The sequence below is a fragment of the Gopherus evgoodei genome, chromosome 3 (genome assembly GCF_007399415.2).
Source record: "Gopherus evgoodei ecotype Sinaloan lineage chromosome 3, rGopEvg1_v1.p, whole genome shotgun sequence".
In the NCBI taxonomy this organism is placed as follows: domain Eukaryota; kingdom Metazoa; phylum Chordata; order Testudines; family Testudinidae; genus Gopherus; species Gopherus evgoodei.
The window spans coordinates 212,176,759-212,195,085 of record NC_044324.1 but is presented as its reverse complement, the minus strand read 5'-3'; the positions used below and the strand labels follow the sequence as shown (position 1 = coordinate 212,195,085).

The 18,327-nt window shown below is 39.4% G+C and overlaps 1 protein-coding gene across 4 annotated transcripts; it reads left to right on the top strand.

Moving 5' to 3' along the window:
* Window positions 1–16: 16 nt before the first annotated feature.
* NDUFAF5 (NADH:ubiquinone oxidoreductase complex assembly factor 5) lies at window positions 17–18,184 on the top strand. Of its 4 annotated transcripts, none has more exons than XM_030557984.1 (11): window positions 17–332; window positions 2,645–2,685; window positions 4,306–4,369; window positions 6,910–6,957; window positions 7,075–7,178; window positions 7,555–7,594; window positions 9,881–9,991; window positions 12,034–12,094; window positions 13,630–13,713; window positions 14,089–14,171; window positions 14,336–18,184. In XM_030557984.1, the coding sequence occupies exons 1-11, from the start codon at window positions 108–110 to the stop codon at window positions 14,405–14,407; spliced, it is 933 nt and encodes a 310-aa protein (XP_030413844.1). In that variant the 5' UTR covers window positions 17–107; the 3' UTR covers window positions 14,408–18,184. The 4 variants fall into 4 exon arrangements, with proteins under 4 accessions (XP_030413844.1, XP_030413842.1, XP_030413845.1 ...); XM_030557982.1 differs by having other exon boundaries at window positions 9,794–9,991; XM_030557985.1 differs by lacking the exons at window positions 17–332; window positions 2,645–2,685; window positions 7,075–7,178 and having other exon boundaries at window positions 4,323–4,369; window positions 9,794–9,991.
* Window positions 18,185–18,327: the final 143 nt, after the last annotated feature.

Sequence of the window (18,327 nt, the reverse complement as noted above, 5' to 3'; positions counted from 1 at the left end):
CCCCTGGCAAGGCAGCCACGGAGAGAGTGGGAGAGCTCGGCGCATGCGCAGTGCCTCCTATTCGGACGGGCACTTTGTGGGCGCGAGTGTCCTTTGCCTGCCCCCTCATGGGCGCCGCCGCCCTGCTCAGGGGGCCCGGCTCCCTTCTCCTGCGGGCCAGCCCGGGCTGCTGGTGCCGGTGCTTCTGGGCGGCGTCCGGGGAAACCGCCGCCGCTGCTGCCTCGCCAGGCTCCGGGGCCCGCAGCCCCTTTGACCGACAGCTGAAGCGGAAGCAGAAGAACTGGGCGGCGCTGCAGCCCGAGCCCGCCAAGTACGATTACCTGAGGGAGGAGGTGAGACTCCTCGGGATCCGCGCTGTGCCCTCACGCGGGAGCCAGCCCCTCCCCGGCAGAGGGGAGACGGGACCCCGGCCGTCCCCGGTTCCGGAGCACAGAGCGGCGGGGAGCAGCTCCCGGGCTCTGCGGCCCTGGAGGGAAGCTGGGACCGTGACTCTTCCCGCCCCTAGGTCCCTTCAGAGACCCGCTGCCATAGACTCGGAATATCAGGGTTGGAAGGGCCCTCAGGAGGTCACCTAGTCGAGTGGTCAGGCTCCCTCCCTCCCTCTGCAGTTTGGCCGGGAGTCTGGGGTGGGGGTGCTCAAAATTTTTTACTGGTGGGGTGCATGATCAAAATAAGTTTGGGAACCACTGATCTAGTCTAACCACCTGCCCAAAGCAGGACAAATCCCCAGGCAGGTTTTTTGGTTGTTTTTTTTGTTTTTAACCCCGGTTCCCTAGATGGCCCCCTCATGGATTGAACTCACAATCCTGGGTTTAGCAGGCTAATGCACAAACCACTGAACTATCCCTCCTGGGCAAAGGGCAGGTGACGCCCCTGTCCGAGAACCTACTGCAGGGGGTTTTCTCTGCACTCTCAGTGATGCCAGTAAAAGTTGTCACTAGCTAAAGAGCTTCCACAGTGTCATACAAATAACAAAGCACGTGTACGTGCAGCTCCCTCAGCGTCAATTGCATGAAATAACTTAGTGGCCATACTGTCTCATTCCTACCAGCGTGGCCTTGGATTGCTGGCAGGACCTGCACCATACACACTTTTTTTAACAAAACACTTTTTGCACTCATATGCTTGTCTCCCATTTTGAGAGGGTGGGGAAGATTAGTAAAAGGTGGGTGTTAATTTGGATTTATAATCTGGGGTAGTAGTTGGTTAATTTGGGTGCATTGAGAATGTGTGACCGCTTGCCTGGGCATGTAACTGTAAAAATGGATAGATGGGGGAAGGAGTAATGAAAATGTGGTTTGTGGCTGTACAGGAGGAAAGGATATATAGGCAGATGCATGTTCGCAAAAGCCTGAAAGAGCTGAAGTGGCAACACTCACTTGACAAAGGGTTAGAGTGCATCCACCTACAATATGGTTTATACACTGGAGTACAGTATTAAAGATCACATGCATCTCCCTCCTCCAGAGGTAAAGGGTGTCATTGTAAGATGTTCAGGGTCTGGCTGGTTGTTGAACAGATCCTGGCTGTACTCCACCTGGTTATCCCTTTTCTGGACCATGCTGAAACCTCTTCCTTGTCTACTGTCTGGGGTGGAGGGGAGAGGCATGTTTCTCTTCTTTAGAGTGTGGGGTTCCTTCTCTTCAGGTTGCAGTGTCCACAGTGGTTGCAGTGTCCACAGTGGTTGCAGTGGAGGTGGCAGGGTCCCTGGTCGGTAAAGCACTCAGTTCATAAAAGGCACAGGTCAGGCAGGTGACTGAGAACTCATTTTCCTTCACCTTCTGTTCTCCTTCCTCAGCCCTTTCCCCTTTTGCAAAGCACTAAGGGCTTGTCTACACTGGCACTTTCCAACACTGCAACTTTCTCACTCAGGGGTGAGAAAAAACACCCCCCTGAGCATTGCAAGTTTCAGCGCTGTAAAGTGCCAGTGTAGAGAGTGCACCAGCGCTTGGAGCTATTCTCCTTGTGGAGGTGGATTGTTTTTATAGCGCTTGGAGAGGTCTCTCCCAGCACTGTGCCGTGACTACGCAAGCTACATTAAAGCGACGCTGTTGCTAGTGAAGACATAGCCTGACACTGCTGCCTGAGAATGAGTTTTGCTATCTCCTTTGCCAAGTTACTGCCAATATTCTTGTTCCTGTGAGAGTGCCATAACGTGAGATGAACTTCTGGTAGCTTTGACTCCTGAGCAGCACAGTCTGAAAGTGCTATGAGTCAGGTTGCTCCTGAAGGAAATATTGTGTTGCGGGATTGCAGGTGTACTGCTTATGTTGGTATAGGTTTGTGCATGTCCACATTGCTACTGTGCTTGTATGGAATTATACAAGCATGGGGGCTTTGCTCCTAAAAAGGAGCAAAACTATGCCAGAAGAAGTGGAGAGTTCTGCTGGTAGGTAACAAAATTAAGTGTGGATACATGCAAGGCTGTGCTGAAAAAAAGTGTGAACTTTGCTGGGACAACTTTCTAGTGTAGACCTGGCCCAGGATTTTGTGATTTGACCTTCTAACAGCCCCTCCCTCTTTGTCCCCACCCTGCAGTGCTAACAATAAAAGAACTTTCTACTCTCAGGGAGAACAGAAATGGGAAGCTGATGGTTAATTCTTATTTATAATGCCTGTATCTTAATCTCTTGCAATTCTCTAGGTTGGTGGCAGAGTAGCAGACCGGGTGTTTGACATAACCAGGTAAGTTAATGATTTTGAGCGAGAGATATCCAGTATCTTTTGACTCTGGAATCTACCCAGTTAAAAGTATGAATTAAAGTAGATTCTAGTACTGTATCCGTCTGAATCCCTTTGCCAGTTTTTGTGGTTCAATCACCACCTTTGTTTGTTTTCTTTTTTCCCCCACTCCTGTGTTGTGTAAGGGCCCATATTTGGGGAAAATAAAGGAGTTGTATATTCAGGAAAAACAGTGAAACTGACTATAGATCAAATACTGTCAAATGTACAAAGTAAAAAAAAATAATAATAAAGAAATATTTTCCCTCTGATCTTTCAGTTACAGTAATTGTAGGTCTTGTTTGTGTTAAAATTATAGTGTCTCTTTAGTAAAAATTTAGTTCTCAGGTATTTCAGTATTTACATAACATCAGAGCCGGCAAATTTACGAGACTCTCATTGTCCACAGGTTATTAGGGAAGCTGAGCAAGGTCCAGGGACAATGTCCTAGTTATTGGCCTAGTCTCCCCTTGCTGCGTGTGTGCCCTCCTCCATGCCCCACACAAAAAGTGGGAGTGGAAAGATGGGTGGGATCGCTATCAGAGTGATGTCTCTGAATGTTATATAGGGGGCTCAGTCTTTTGTTTCAGTCTGTAGCTATTAGATGTCTGAATGTGAAGTTCTATCCCCCTTTCATCTCTGTTCAGGAGGCAGGAGAAAGAGGAGCTTGCTGCAAAGTGAGTGGGGCAGTACAGTACTGTGCTAAACGTAAACTACTAAAATAATAAAGGGATCTTTAAAAAAAAAAAGATTTGACAAGGCAAGAAAACTGTTTCTTTGCTTGTTTTATTTAAATTAAGATGTTAAAAGCAGCATTTTTCTTCTGCATAGTTAATTTCAAAGCTGTATTAAGTAAATGTTCAGTTGTAAAAATTTGAAAGACCAGCCATAATGTTTTATTCAGAGTTAGGAACAGCCTCCATTCCCAAGATGTGCATAAAGCTTAGATTCTACTGTAGTAGCAGTGAAACTGAACACCTTGTAAATATAGTGCTTTGCTGCTGTATCACGAAGCTGTGAACAGCAGCAGCAGAGGCAGTGCAACTATATGTCTGCCAATTCAGGAAGTCAGCACTACATGGATTTACACTGGTTCACAAATTTTAAGTCTTCAGATGTTTATGGCTTATACTCTCACTATTGGTAGGAGAAGCTTGCCTCTGTTAAGTGAGAAAGTAGATTTTTAAAAGCATGTAAGATGTCCTTACTGTCCTTCTCAAACATTGACTTATTTTGAAAGCCAGTGTTTTATTCTATAGAACCTTGAATTAAAGTTAAAGACTTAACATAACTTTTATGTAAATAGAACATATAATGAAGTTGCATATTTTTATTTTCTAGAATTATTGTGGTAAGAAAACACACATGAAGTCATAAATGGGAAAAATAGCCTTCAAGTTACATGCATCAAGTGCCATTAAAGGAAATATGGGCAATATACACCAAAGGAAAATGACTTTAAGCTGTTTTTATTGACATTAATTGAAATCCTGTTGAGTCAGAAAAGAGATTTGGAACTTCATAAATTTATGAAATATAGTAGTTTTATTTGCATGCTAAGGAATTTACAATTCTTTTGCTTAGAACATTCCCTCTTGCGTTGGATGTTGGTTGTGGAAGTGGCTACATAGCTCAGTATCTCAACAAGGTACTGTATGTTTATGCTTGTGTCTAAAAATAGTACAAATCATTCTTTGTCATGCTGTGCTATTCACAAATGAAACTTAGAGATTCTTCGAAATCTCGTGTGTAACTTGTTGCTTCGTAATTCTTAAGTCACAGTTTAGAGGTGTGATTCTCCCACCCTCACCTCTAAAATGTATTTCCATGAAAGATGTAAACTAGACCAGGGGTTCTCTCAACACATTTTTGGGTGGCTTCAGAGGGCAGCCACCAACTTTCGTTGCTGCCCACTCTGATGATTTTTCCTAAAATAATTAACTTTAGGAAAAACAAATAAATAGGCACATACACATGTCCAAATCACTGTAATTTATTTATGTAGGGTTTTTTCTCTTTTTGCAGTCTCAACAATTAAAAAATAATGTACAATTGTCTCTCTTCTTTACTGGACCTAAACAGAATAGAAACACAAATAAGGTGCTTTGCATGCTTTGCCTTTTTTGGTGAGTGTTTCTTTTTTTAAAGAATTGCTAGCTAGTAAGTCTGCTATTGTGAAAATTATGTTTGTCTGTTTGTTAATATTATTTTTCACAGCAGACTTGCTAGCTAGTAGGGAGTCTGTGAAAAGTGATATTAACAATTACCACTTTTCACAGCAGAGTTACTCAGCCCTGGCAAGAGGGGAACAAATTAACCCCTGGTTGGGGAAGTGGATAGGGGGCCCAGGGGTGATGCAGGTGGGAGCCCAGGGGGGAGCCCAAAGCCCTGCGGCTGGGGATTGGAGCCTGCCACCCCAAGGCCAAAGACTGCTGCCCACCACACTAGAGCTGAGGCCCAATCCTCACCTCCTCCAGGAAGGTGGGGAACTCATGCTGGCCGCCTAGTCCTACAGTGCTTGTGGCTCCTGAAGGGGAGATGGACCAGCCCCTGCTGGTGGCCTCAGGGGAGGGGTTGATGCTTTGCCTTCCCTGCCCCCTAATCTCTGCCCAGGAGGCTAGATAGTTCAGTCTTTGTCACCTCAGTTAAAACTGCCAACAAAGATACCAATTGCAATAGTGGTTCTGGGATGTGAACCATCTTCCCATTATGAATTGAACGGAGACCACTGATTCCTTTCACACAGATCACTGAATCATCACTAGACGGTAACTTACAGTTTATAGCACCTTGGGTCAGACTTAAACTGGTGTTCTTAAGATGAAAAGTCCTATCAGTCACTCCTCCATATTTAGACTTCTTTACTGGAAAGTAACCAGTGAGACCATAATTAAATTTAGCACGTAAGATAAACTGAGGATGTATTCCTTTTTGGTAGTCTCTTGTTTTTATGAAATACTTTAAAATACTTTTTTACACAGTTGTTTGCAGTGTTGTTGTTGCCAAGTTGGACCCAGGATATGAGAGACACAAGGTAGGTGAGGTAATATCTTTTATTGACCCAACTGCTGTTGGTGGAAGGTACATGCTTTTGAGCTACACAGAGCACAGACCTGAAGAAGAGCTCTGCTTAGCTTAAAAGCTTGCACCTTCCACCAACAAAAATTGGTTTAAAAAAAAAATTACCTCACCTACCTTGTCTTTCTAAAATACTAAAACTCCTCAGGGGCAACATTGTGCTTTTGAGTAGATAAATTCAGCTGGTGATAGTGTACAGAACATACATGCATTCAGTATGTAGTGGCATAAAGAGAAGCGTTAAAGCTAATTCATCTGATTCTGAAGTAGCAGTAGACAAAGTGTAGACAAAGTGATTAAAGCAAAAAATGACTAAAACCATGTACAGTATCAAAGCTGCACATAGTGTAAATTAAGTCTGTAATGACTTTTAAAACTATAATTCCTGGATTTTCTTTATGCTGACAGTAGCATCACACCCAACACTAACATTTTCTCCAGTACTTTACTATAATTTTCTTAATGGGTTTTGTCATCATAATGCATCTCCTGGTTATCTGAAGGCTAGATTAATATAATGCACACATTGGGATGCACCATAAGGCTCTTCAGAAACTAAAGCTAGTGCAGAACCCCCCATCACCTCCTTGATAAATGGAGTCTCTTGCCCTGAATGTGTATCAATCAGTGCTCCATGATCTGCACTTGGTTTCCTGTGGGTTTTGGGGGGAAGTTGAAGGTGTTGGTATTAACCTATCAAACCTTCCTACCTGAGACTTTTTCTCCATGCCACTGTTATCTCCATGGATAAAATCTTCAGATGTGCTCAAGCTGGACCTATCTCAGAATAAGAGGTGGGGGCTCTGGCAAGGCTTCCTCTGTAAACGCTTTTTTAATTTGTATTATGCCCCTACCCCAGTCTGAAATATCACAAATCTGTTGACCTTAACACATGCCTGGCAGTGTGGCTTGATTAGGAGGGATGCTGAAGAAGCAAACATTATTGCAGAGGAAGGTGCGGTGAGAATGCATAGTGGACTTTTTTATTTTTGAAGTTGTCTGTTTTTACTTACTGTATTTAAAATATTTTAAGACACCTAAAGCGTTCAGAGAGATTGCCTCTTCTTGGTTTTATAAATCTAAATATTTGACAGATTTTTCTTATTTCAGGAAACAGTTGAAAAACTTTTTCAAGTAGATATGGCAGAGAATGCTCTGGTGAGTAGCAATCTGACTTCTGCCTGCCATGCTTTAATTCCACAATACTGAGAAACAAAAGAAATATAGCATCAAATGCGGTTTGAAATTCTGTGTATTTATTCTAACCTGACTTAGAAAAATACTATGGAAACTGAAATCCCCACTGTCAGTGTTGTAGCTGATGAAGAATTCCTTCCCTTCAAAGAAGACACATTTGATCTTGTTGTTAGCAGTTTAAGGTTTGTATTAATCATTTAACTAAAGTTTAATGTTTGTAAAATCAGATAAGGGGATAGCAATGTTCTTGGGCAAGAAAATAAAGGGTTTAACTAGGCAATGGCATTTGAATGGTATTTCTGAAGTCAAGCATTTTCTAATCTTAAAGATCTTTGATAGTACTGGATATGAATTTAGTCATTCTTGAATACTATCAAATTTGTTGTGCAGGTATTTGACAACTTGTGTAATTACATTAAAAACTTGTATTGGGGAAGAGTTGATGATAGTTCTTTGCTTCGGCTTCTGAAGTGTTTTTTTGCTGTGACAACTACTTGCCTTTACTCAAATTTTATTCACCACTTTAAACCTTAATAAAATGTACACTTTGTATTTTAGTTTGCATTGGGTGAATGACCTTCCTAGAGCTTTTAGAGAGGTAAGAAAAACTGTTGCTGTTACTGGTAATCAGAACTAATTTTGGTTTGCAGTTACTTCTCATATGTACTTCCTTCCTCTTTTGTTTATTTCTAAGATGTGTGTAGACAGCTTGAGTTGAAATATTTTTGGTCATATCCCTAGAAGTCTGATTAAATATGATTTTAATACTGTCCACCCATTTTGTTGTTGTCTGTCATTAAGAGGATTCAAATTCTGCTACTATGAGACATTAGCTAGAAAAGAAATGACACCACTCTTCACATACTTTGTATTGATAAGAGTTTAAATACCTGAGATGGCAAAATTAACAGCTGTGAATTGATTTATCCATATTGATTTTGATACCTTGTTAAGATTGTCCTTTGGTTAACCCATGGAACACGTCTTTCTGAGTGATAACCAAACATATAACATAACTTGTACACACAGTCCAGTCTCAAAGCAGTTGATAAAACATGTTATGTTATATTCAACTTTCTTAGACTGCAACAATTTTCCATGCAGAAGTATTTCTTACATCAGAATCTCTTTCAAATTGCAGCTAGATATAAAGGAATTTTCTTCAGTTAAAAACTGCTTGTGCTTTATGACTAACTTCCTGCTATGTAACTTTTGGACCAATGGCTTAAAGTAATGGATTTGCAGCTAATGTCTTAAACTTAGCCCACATATGCTTGATACTAGTTACTGAACGGTGCTGTCTGCTGACCAAATGTCTCTACATGAGCACCGAATAAGACACCTTGGCTGATAACCTGATTAAATACGACTCATTCACCCCACTATCTTGCATTGCACATTACTTTGTAAGTCAGATCACTTACTTCTTTTATATAAATTATCTGTTTCGTCAGAACTGGATGATTCAAGAAATAAGCATCAGTCAGGAGCCTTTTTACCACAATGACATTAGTTGGAATTCATCGGAAGCAAGTGGTGACTGAAGGTGGTTACTATCTGATAAGTCTGATTAGCTGTTTATTACCCAACTTATTTTATTTGTCCATTCATAGTGGACAGTTTTTTTTCTATGCTAAGCAAAATACTTATGAAGCTTGTTGGCATTCTCACAAGAGGGGTTCAAGAATTCAAGTGTTAAAATGTTCTTTCAGCCTAGGGGTTTCTCTGGATCAGAGATGGTTATACTACTACACCATCTAAGGACAGACTGTTATCATAAATTCCTCCGTTTGTCACTCATTCGCAAGAACAAAAATCACTTTTGGAAACTGTGGGAAGTCTACTTCTCTATCCTAAACTCTTAAAATTCAAACTATTTACAATACACCTCTGGAAAAGTGGCAAAAATACATAACCTGTCCTCCTGTATTTTCTGTTCACAAGTAAATAGCTGCAGATGTTCTTGTGTCTGTTAAGAATTTTCCATGCAGATACAATAGTCTTGCCTATGCATAGGCATGTTTTGAATTTAATGTGATTTGGTAGTACTTGGTTTCCTAGGGAATTGCTCTGAGGCACAAATGCAAAATGATTACTTTGGTTCAGTATGGAAGATTTTATAGCCTGTTATGCCACTAGAAACTCTGGCAGGACCTCCTCATGTTAATAGAACCCGATACTCTACTCAGAAATCTGGGCACACACTTAAGATCCATCTTGTGTGCACAATTACTTACGTTTCAGCGTATAAAATCAGATACATTTGCTTCAAAATGGTCAGTTATAAGTACAATTGCCTTGCCTTTTCTAAATCAGTGGGAGTTGGAGTAGGCCCTGAATCATCATCTGATATTAAATTTCACTCAGTTGCATTCTGCTATTGCAGCAGTTTGAAAGCAAATTGTGTTGAATGAATGTTTGGTATAGTGTGTGATAAAGAAATTTGACTAAGGTATCTTTCAGATGCGGATTACTGCTGAGTTCAGACAGTAAATTGAATTGATTATAACAAACTTTCATTTATTTTATCTAGTCTTACCAAGTATTTTAATATTTCCTGTATAAAATGAATTAAAAGTAGAACCTCCAACAGAAATAAAACATCCAACTTTAAGCTTCTTGTTTCTTTAACTCTAATTCTAAAAGTGCTGGGAAATAAGGGGAGGAGCTACTCAATCGTTTCAGTGATCTTGGTGCTTCATCCTTTTTGTACAGGCAAAAAGAAAATTTTAAGAACTTTGTACCAGACAGTAACATTTGCAGACTTTTAATATTAAGCAGATTTTCTGTATTATAGATTCATCAAGTCCTTAAGCCAGATGGAGTATTTATTGGTGCCATGTTTGGAGGAGAAACTCTGTATGAACTTCGCTGTTCTTTGCAGCTAGCAGAACTGGAAAGAGAAGGAGGATTCTCACCACATATATCTCCCTTCACTGATGTCACTGATTTAGGACATCTGCTGGGAAGAGCTGGCTTTAACACGTTGACTGTGGTAATTATCAATATGATGAGTGGAACAGTTTGGAAAATAAACGGTGGAGCCAATGAGTAATACTAAACTCCTTGGGTTCTAGGATAAAGGATGTTGGTTTGTTTCTATTAGCCTTTCAGTAGGGAGGTAATAGAGCAAATAACCTGGGCGTGGCATATCTCCATGGGATAGTCAGCATGATTCTTTAGCAAAGGCAGGTTATCTTCATGGAAACTAATAAAGAAATGTACTGTTGATCTGTGTTCATGGTTTCAAAGCTTTAGGAAATTGCAGTGGAGAAGATGTTACCTGCCTTCGTAGGACTGGTTCTGTCTTGAGCATAAGTAGTCTGCTCTTAATTTTACTAACAAGGAAGTCTGACTTGACTAAATCAGAGGTGACTGTCATAGCTAAGGTGATAGTGATTTTCCCTCTTTATATTTCTAGCTCCAAAGATCAAATAGGTGCTGAGACTAGCAGTAATACATGTCATAAGGTGGTATTAGGTAAAAACTTGTTACTATATCGATAGGTGCAAATTAAAAACTTAAGTTGGTGAATGACAAGCTACATGAACTTGTGCTCACCTTGAAATTAACTGTCCAAAGCATCTTAATGTTTTTATGAAACCAAATAAATACATATAAACATATTAATTAAATGAGTGCATTTACTAAGTATACTAGACGTGACCTAATTAATAGTTGGTCACAAAACTACAGTTGTGCCCAGACTCCTAAAGCTGCCTCATAATTGTTGCTAAACTGTGTGTATTGCATGCCTTGAGCTTTACAATGAACTAAACCTTTTCTTTCTTTAACATTAATTGAGGTAAATATTTTCAATTTACGTGTTTGAGGTGTTTAGATATGGACATAGGTGCCTAAGTAAGTGGCCTGATTATTCGGAGAAGTGGGAATCCATAGTTCTGGTTTAAGTCAATTGCTCATTTGCCTTAGCAATGTAGATGTGTTGTAATTAAGTACTGTGTTCTGTCTGAAAAGTATCTTGACGGGACTTGTATTGAACCTTGCTATAATTTTAATTTAGTAATGCATTGAAGAACCATAAACCTGTTAGATCTGTTGCTGTTCCTGTCAGGACTGTTACACACTGGTATTAGGAATATGGACCACAAAAGAAATTTTGTAATCAAGATGTGTAAACTTTGGGTACATAGAGATTGGAATATTATATGCATGTTCTTTCATAGATGTTTAAAACCCCATACATGGAACTGGACTTGGAGAAGGTGGTCTTTTACTTGGGCTGTGTAAAACAACTCTTGTAGTTTATGGAGACTGACATCTCCATTTGGTGAACTGTGTATATCTCTTGCAAAAAGGAGTTTGAACTGTCAGAGTAGTTCTGGATAATCTATACCTTGAGTAGCAGAGTGGCTTATACTGTTTTTAAAATCGATAGGTATGAGATTGCAGTGTTTCCTTTGGGATGCGAAACTCCCTTCTGTCATCCATCTCCTGGTTGTGCTCTACAAGAGGCAATAATCCATTGCTTCCCTTGAAGACCACAGCATCAGCTAGTTAGGAATTTGGCAGCACTGAATTTATTGCCTCTTTACTTCTATTTACAATTCAACTTGTTTATATAAAATCCTGTAGTTTTGACACTTGGCTACTTTAGCCTTCCTCTGGTCTCAGCACCATTATAAGTTACTGAGATCAGCTGAGGTGGTGCTTTTGCACCTAGAGGTCCAGCAGGGCTTGGCTTGGGTAGCTTCTGGTCCACACAACTTTTTTGAGAATTCAGACCTACTAGTAAAAATGTAAGACACTAATGGTCAGTTGCTGTTTTTCTCTTCCTTTTGCTTATACTGGCACTTGAATCTGAATTTGGTGATTCAAGTTGAGTTACTAAATATATTTCTATAGGAATGTAGACATGGCTATCCATGTATAATGTTTTTCTTAATGTGATTATGTTGCATAAATGGGAGACAAGTAGTAAAACAAGTTGTATAGTCTTGCAAATTATTTTCTTTTCATAGAGCAATCTCTTGTTTTGCTTTAATTACCTATACACTTGAATTAAACATTTTTTAGGATACTGATGAAATTCAAGTCAACTATCCAGGGATGTTTGAGATCATGGAAGATTTGAAAGGCAAGTAACTTTTTCACAAACAACATGTAGGTTATTGTTCAAAATTGGCTAAATACAATAAGGTGTGGTAGTATTTGGAGGCTAGATGTTGTACCTGTTTCTTGACTCCAGCTAAACTTTGCAGAAAAGTTCTCCTGTTATCTGAGAATTGTGAAGTGCTTGACTAGGAAGAATTATTCATTCTAGCCTTGGAATACCTGAATTGATAGATTAATTAGGGTTGACAAGTGATTAAAAAATAATAGAATACAATTTATTTAAATGAATTGTATGTTTTCTACATTTTCAAATATATTTATTTAAATTATAACATAGAATACAAAGTGTACAGTGTTCACTTTATATTTATTTTATTACAAATAATTGCATTGTAAAAAACAATAAATAGTATTTTTCAGCTCCCCTAATACAAGTACTATAGTGCAATCTCTTTATCATGAAAGTTGAATTTACAAATATAGAATTATGTACAAAAAAACTGCATTCAAATATAAAAGTTGATAGGACTGAGTGGACTTGTAGTCTATTTCTTATTCAGTCAATTGCTCAGACAGACAAGTTCGTTTACATTTGCAGGAGATAATGCTGCCTACTTCTTCTTTACAATGTCACGGGAAAGTGAGAACAGGTGTTTGTATGGAACTGTTGTAGCTGGTGTCACAAGATATTTACATGCCAGATGCACTAAAGATTCATATGTCCCTTCATGCTTCAAACCACCATTCCAGGGCAAATGCATACATGCTGATAACGGGTCTGCTGTATAACAATCCGAAGCAGTATGGACCAACGCATGTTTAATTTCATCATGAGTCAGATGCCACCAGCAGAAGGTTGATTTTCTTTTTGGTGATTCTGGTTCTGTAGCTTTTGCATCAGAGCGTTGCTCTTTTAAGACTTCTGAAAGCATGCTCCATACCTCATCTGTCTAAGATTTTGGAAGGCACTACAGATTCTTAAATCTTGGATTGAGTGCTGTATCTATCTTTAGAAATCTCACATTGGTACCTTGAGTTTTATCAAATGTGCAGTGAAAGTGTTCTTAATGAACAACATGTAGTGAGTCATCATCCGAGACTGCTATAATATGAAATATATGGCAGAACACGGGTAAAATTGAGCCAGAGACATACAATTCTTCCCCACAGAGTTCAGTCAAAAATTTAATTAACGCATTATTTTTGTAATGAGTGTCATCAGCATAGAAGTATGTATTCAGATTCTGGAAATAAGCAGACTAACTTGCTTATTTAAAAAAATCAAGACCATTACATAGCAGAATAAGTCTTCTGGACGATAACATAGTGAAATGGTTAACTTTATAAACCATAAATTGTAATACAAGCTATGCAAGGCTTTTGCATCTTCACAGTGTAAAGTAGATGTTCCCTTGAATCAAATCTCTGTATGCTGTACCGTTCTATTTGGAGGATTCTGCCTCTGTATTGACTAATATAAATGTGTGATTTACGCATGAAATTTCAAACTCATGGTGTATGCTGTATCTTTTTTTTAAAGCTGAAACATATTTTTAGGTATGGGAGAGAGTAATTGTTCTTGGAATAGGAAACCTATCCTACACAGAGAAACCATGTTGGCTGCTGCAGCAATATATCAAGGTATATCATTTAATAGCTATCTTTTTAGACTTCATTTGTTCTATGTTTTTTCCATGTTACTTTTTTTTTTAACCTTTCTTATCTAAGACACAATTTGGTTGTCCAATTTTAACACAGGTACCATTTATTTTTGTAATATCTTTTTAATAGTAATTACTGTAGATTTGAAATAGATTCACATTTTGTATGGTTGTGATCTCATTTTGTCTTCTGTCTTCTATACCTTATTACAGTCAGAATTTTAAGGGTCTCCCTTTCTGCACAGTAAAAATAGCTTTCAAAAATATATAGTTGCATTCAGCAAAAACTGTTGTCAGATTCAACATTTCATACTTAATTTTTCAATGTATAAAAACCCATTTCTCTCTTTAATAGAAATGTATGGAAGTAATGATGGTTCAGTACCTGCTACATTTGAGATTTATTACATGATAGGCTGGAAATTCCAAGAGTCACAGGTAACAAGAAGCTTACCCATTGCTTTATGCTTGAACGTCAATAACTCCCATATTTCACAAGATAGCACCTTTTTTGTTCTAAGCATCTAAGGGGCTCTTTTTAAAGGCTTGTGTGATTTTGTTTTGAACATAAAGATTAACCCTTTATTTGTTTGTTTTTTCAGGCAAGACCTGCCCAGAGAGGTTCTGCAACAGTGTCCTTTGGCGATCTGGCAAAAATAAATGCACTTATTTAAAGAAAAAAGTAGTTAATCCAATAGTTACGATTGTACTGGATCTCTTATGGAACTTGGCATTGCAGATATTCTACACTTGTCAGGTTTCTCCTGTTAATGTCACTTTGAAGAGCTAATAAAGTAGTTACAGGACTTGGTTTATGTTTTTTTCAATGCATAGCAGTAAGAGAACATGGTATCCATTAAAATTTCTATAGAAAGATGTTATCAATACATTAATAGAGGGGGGGAAACTTTCTTTTTTGGTAAGTGACAGTTTTCAGATGTAATGTCTGTCTTCGCCATTTCAGTGCTAAGGATTGCTCCAAAGGGAGTAACTTTTTTGTTAGTATTTGGGTACTCTGGGTATAATGATTTAATGATATTAAAGAGAGCATTTGCCTGGTGCTGTGAACAGGATTTTCAACTGAACTAATAGGGAAAAATGTCTGCAAATACACAGATCCAATTTAATATGTAAGTAGTCTGAAGATGTTTTTGTTTTTGTTTTGTTTGTTTTTCTTTGGGGACCTCAAAATATGGGTAAAAACACTTGGCCATCAGTTGTTGAAATTCTCATGTTTGACCTGCATGTAAAGAGAAGTGAAGGAAACCATCCTTGTGAGAAAAAATACCTTGCTCAAGAACTCAGCTAAGTGTCTTACTTCAAAGTATTTACAACTAAACAGTTACTGTGAGATCATTATTTTCTAGGAACAGTGATTTACTGTGTGCATTGAGTGAAAGAACCCAGAAAATGCTATCATTGGAGCCTAATTCTTTACTTAACTATTTGAGCAAGACTCCATCAATGAGGCATGGCAATGCTATTTGTTTCCACACTGACTTGCATTCTAGTGCTGTAAAGAAAAGGGCAAGGACAATACCAATCTAGTAGCCTGACAACAATGCTATTCAGCCTAGGGAGCTTATGCAACATTCTGTTAGAGTCAACATGGTAGAACCCATGTAGAAAACATACTAGTCCGTAAGTGAAGTATACCTAGCTCTTAGGTTAGTAACAGTGGAATAAGTATTCACCAACACTATTAGTTTTGGGGAGGGTCTAGTTTCATGATCAGAATACTAAAGTGAGAGTTCTAAATGGGAGACAAGTCTCTTGTGTTTGTCTCTTGTAGACAGAAACTTCCCTCTCCTTGGTTGAGTAATATCAGTGACATCAGGAAGGGGGAACATCTTGTTTTTGAGTTAATAGGCATTTTTCTGGGAAACTTGCATTGTCTGCCCTCTACTATTTAATGTAACTAATTTATGACAGCTTACTTTAAAAAGTGTGCAAACGAGGAAACAGTTGCCTATCAGACATCCACCTTTACTTTGGAATCCAGAACCCGAGCAACCACCAGATAGTCATTTTGGAGCTAGTATTTGTTAAATAACTGTTCCTACCCTCCTCTACTCCCCTCAAGGTGTTAAGCCCTTTAATGCTATATCCTATAGTATTTGACAGCCAAGGAATTGCATTTTTTACAGCAACAACTTTGCTGTATTACAAGTACAGGATAGTACACATGAACAGCAATAGTAGTAATCCCAAGTAATATTTATACACAATGTGGCTGACTTAATTTCAGGCTTCTTATATCTAGATTCTCAGCCCTAAAGTGCATTGCAACAGTTGGACATTGTGCTGTCAGCGCTGTCTTAACTCAGTCCTGGTCTACACTACACAGGTCAACATAAAGCAGCTTACATGGGCCTAATTATGACAGTGTTTAAACTACAGCCTTGTCCTGCCAATGTAAGTCCCCATCTACACTGCCATAATAACCACCCCACTAGAGGCGTAGGGGTTATGTTGGTGTAGTTAGGGTGATGCAGTGTCTGTGTAAACATTGTGTTACTTACAGCTGCTGTTAGCACTCTCGTTAATTTCACGGCTCTGGTGGAGTGGGGGGCGGGAGGGCTAAGAAGCTGGGACAGCTGGACCCCACTGCCCATGGGCAAGAAGCCCTAGGTGCTGTCTCACTGCCTACTCCCCTGGCAGGGAACAGGAAGGCGAGAAGCTCTGGGAGCCTGTGGGCAGCTGGGCTCCTGGCAGAGCTGTCAACAGAGCTGAGAGATTGGGTTGTCAGCTCCTCCATACTGTTCTTTTTAGGTCAGTGGAAGTACTCTTAGTGAGGACTTGCATCACCACCCCCAGGAGGATAGTGTGGACATGCACCACTGCAGTAATTACTCCTAATATAGGTTGATTGAAGTTTTTAGTGTGGACATACCCTCTTTCATTGTGCCTGTTGTAATAAAATAATCCAGTAGGTGGAGTTTGACAGAATGGTACAGCATACTCCAAGCAATAAAGTCATAACTGTTTGTCAACCCTGCGTATAAAGAAACCTTCAAATAGAATTGAAAAACCATCCTATCTTCTACAGTACTGGGTTTCTATTTATATTATTATTAACAATGCACTCAGACTGAAAGGAACACTCATGTTTTCCCAAATGTCGATTTTTAGTTAATTGCATGTACTATTTTTTTTTTTCTAAATTTTTGCTTTGGGTTTCTTCTCAAGCACTGTGGCTCCTGGTTATGACTAGTTAGGTGTGAAGGGACTAGAGAGAATGAAGAGGAATGTTGAGTGGAAATGTTAATTAGGAGAGTTGCTGCTGTGCCTGGTTCTTCTACCACTCAATCAGCACTTGGGTAGGAGAGAACTGAAATGTTAGAAACTTCCTCTGTTTCCTTTGCAGAGATGAAGAATGTGCCACTGGTAATAGGAAAAATGGGCATTGTGGACAGAGAGAGTGCAGATTTGTTTCCCTCCCCAATGCACGAAAGAGAGAATACAGATAGGGCACCTAACTTGGGAGAAGGCTGGGAGTTACTGGTGTAGGGAAGAATTAGTAGGTACTGCACAAGATCCTTGCTAGTTGGTAGGCAGGAGATTGGTCCTGCTGTTTGCTTGTATATTTAAAAACGTAATAATACTTAATTTAACTTCCTCATACTATTCACAGTACATGATGTAGCAATTCATGTCACTAACATTCACCTTACAAACTTAAAAGCTGGGTCTACTTTATAAAATCTTCAGGTAAAAAAGCCTCGTATCTTGGGTTTTCAAGTGGTATGGGAGCAAGGATATTATGTTAATGGACCAGATCCTGCTTTCATGGAAGGCGATGGCAAAACTTTCCCACTTGCTTCTCTGGGTTAGGATTTAGGTTGCTAGCACCCCTAAAGGAGTTTCTCAGCAGCATTTGCTCCAACTTCTGAAATATTACACCAAAAAGGTGATTAGTGATAAACTCAGTCATTTAACGAACATTCAGTGTCTGGCCTTTGTCCTGCAAAGATTTATGCATGTGTTTAATTAACCTGAAGCACATGAGTAATCACATTCAAGTGAAGGGATAATGAAGCATGCACATAAGTGGCTGTAGGTTCAGGGCTTAAGTATGTACAGTGTTACCAGTAGTGATTATGAAGTATAAATTAAGTGCAAAAAAAACCAGTAATCCAATATTAAGCTCAGAGCATGGCACTTCTTGAAAGGGTAGGGGTGCAAATCCTGCTCTTCTGCCCAAATTCTAATTTGGGTGATTATATTCTGCTTACCTAATATTTTTTCTGATGTTTTAGCTTCAGAGTGTCCTAGGTTTTGTTAATGAATAGAACTGAAAGCTTTAAGGGATTCAGTTTATCCCCTTTGCTTTATAAAAGAAAAATAAACATACTCCACTACTATAATATTGGTCTACTAGTCTGTGACCTATATTTCAGCATACCCATGCAAACTAATACTTTTATTTTTGAATTTTTAAGTACTGTATAGACCAGGGGTGGGCAAACTTTTTGGCCTGAGGGCCACATCTGGGTGGGAAAACTGCATGCAGGGCCATGAATGTAGGGCTGGGGCAGGGGGTTGTGGTGCAGGAGGGGTATGGAGTGCGGGAGGGGGCTCAGGGTAGTGGTGC

What these genes read in the sequence shown, in the direction of transcription:
- NDUFAF5 (XM_030557982.1), top strand. Translation starts at nt 108, where the DNA reads ATGGGCGCCGCCGCCCTGCTCAGGGGGCCCGGCTCCCTTCTCCTGCGG. An exon ending in ATATGGCAGAGAATGCTCTG is followed by an intron (nt 6,958 to 7,074) that starts GTGAGTAGCAAT and finishes AACCTGACTTAG; the next exon opens with AAAAATACTATGGAAACTGA. An exon ending in GATCATGGAAGATTTGAAAG is followed by an intron (nt 12,095 to 13,629) that starts GCAAGTAACTTT and finishes ACATATTTTTAG; the next exon opens with GTATGGGAGAGAGTAATTGT.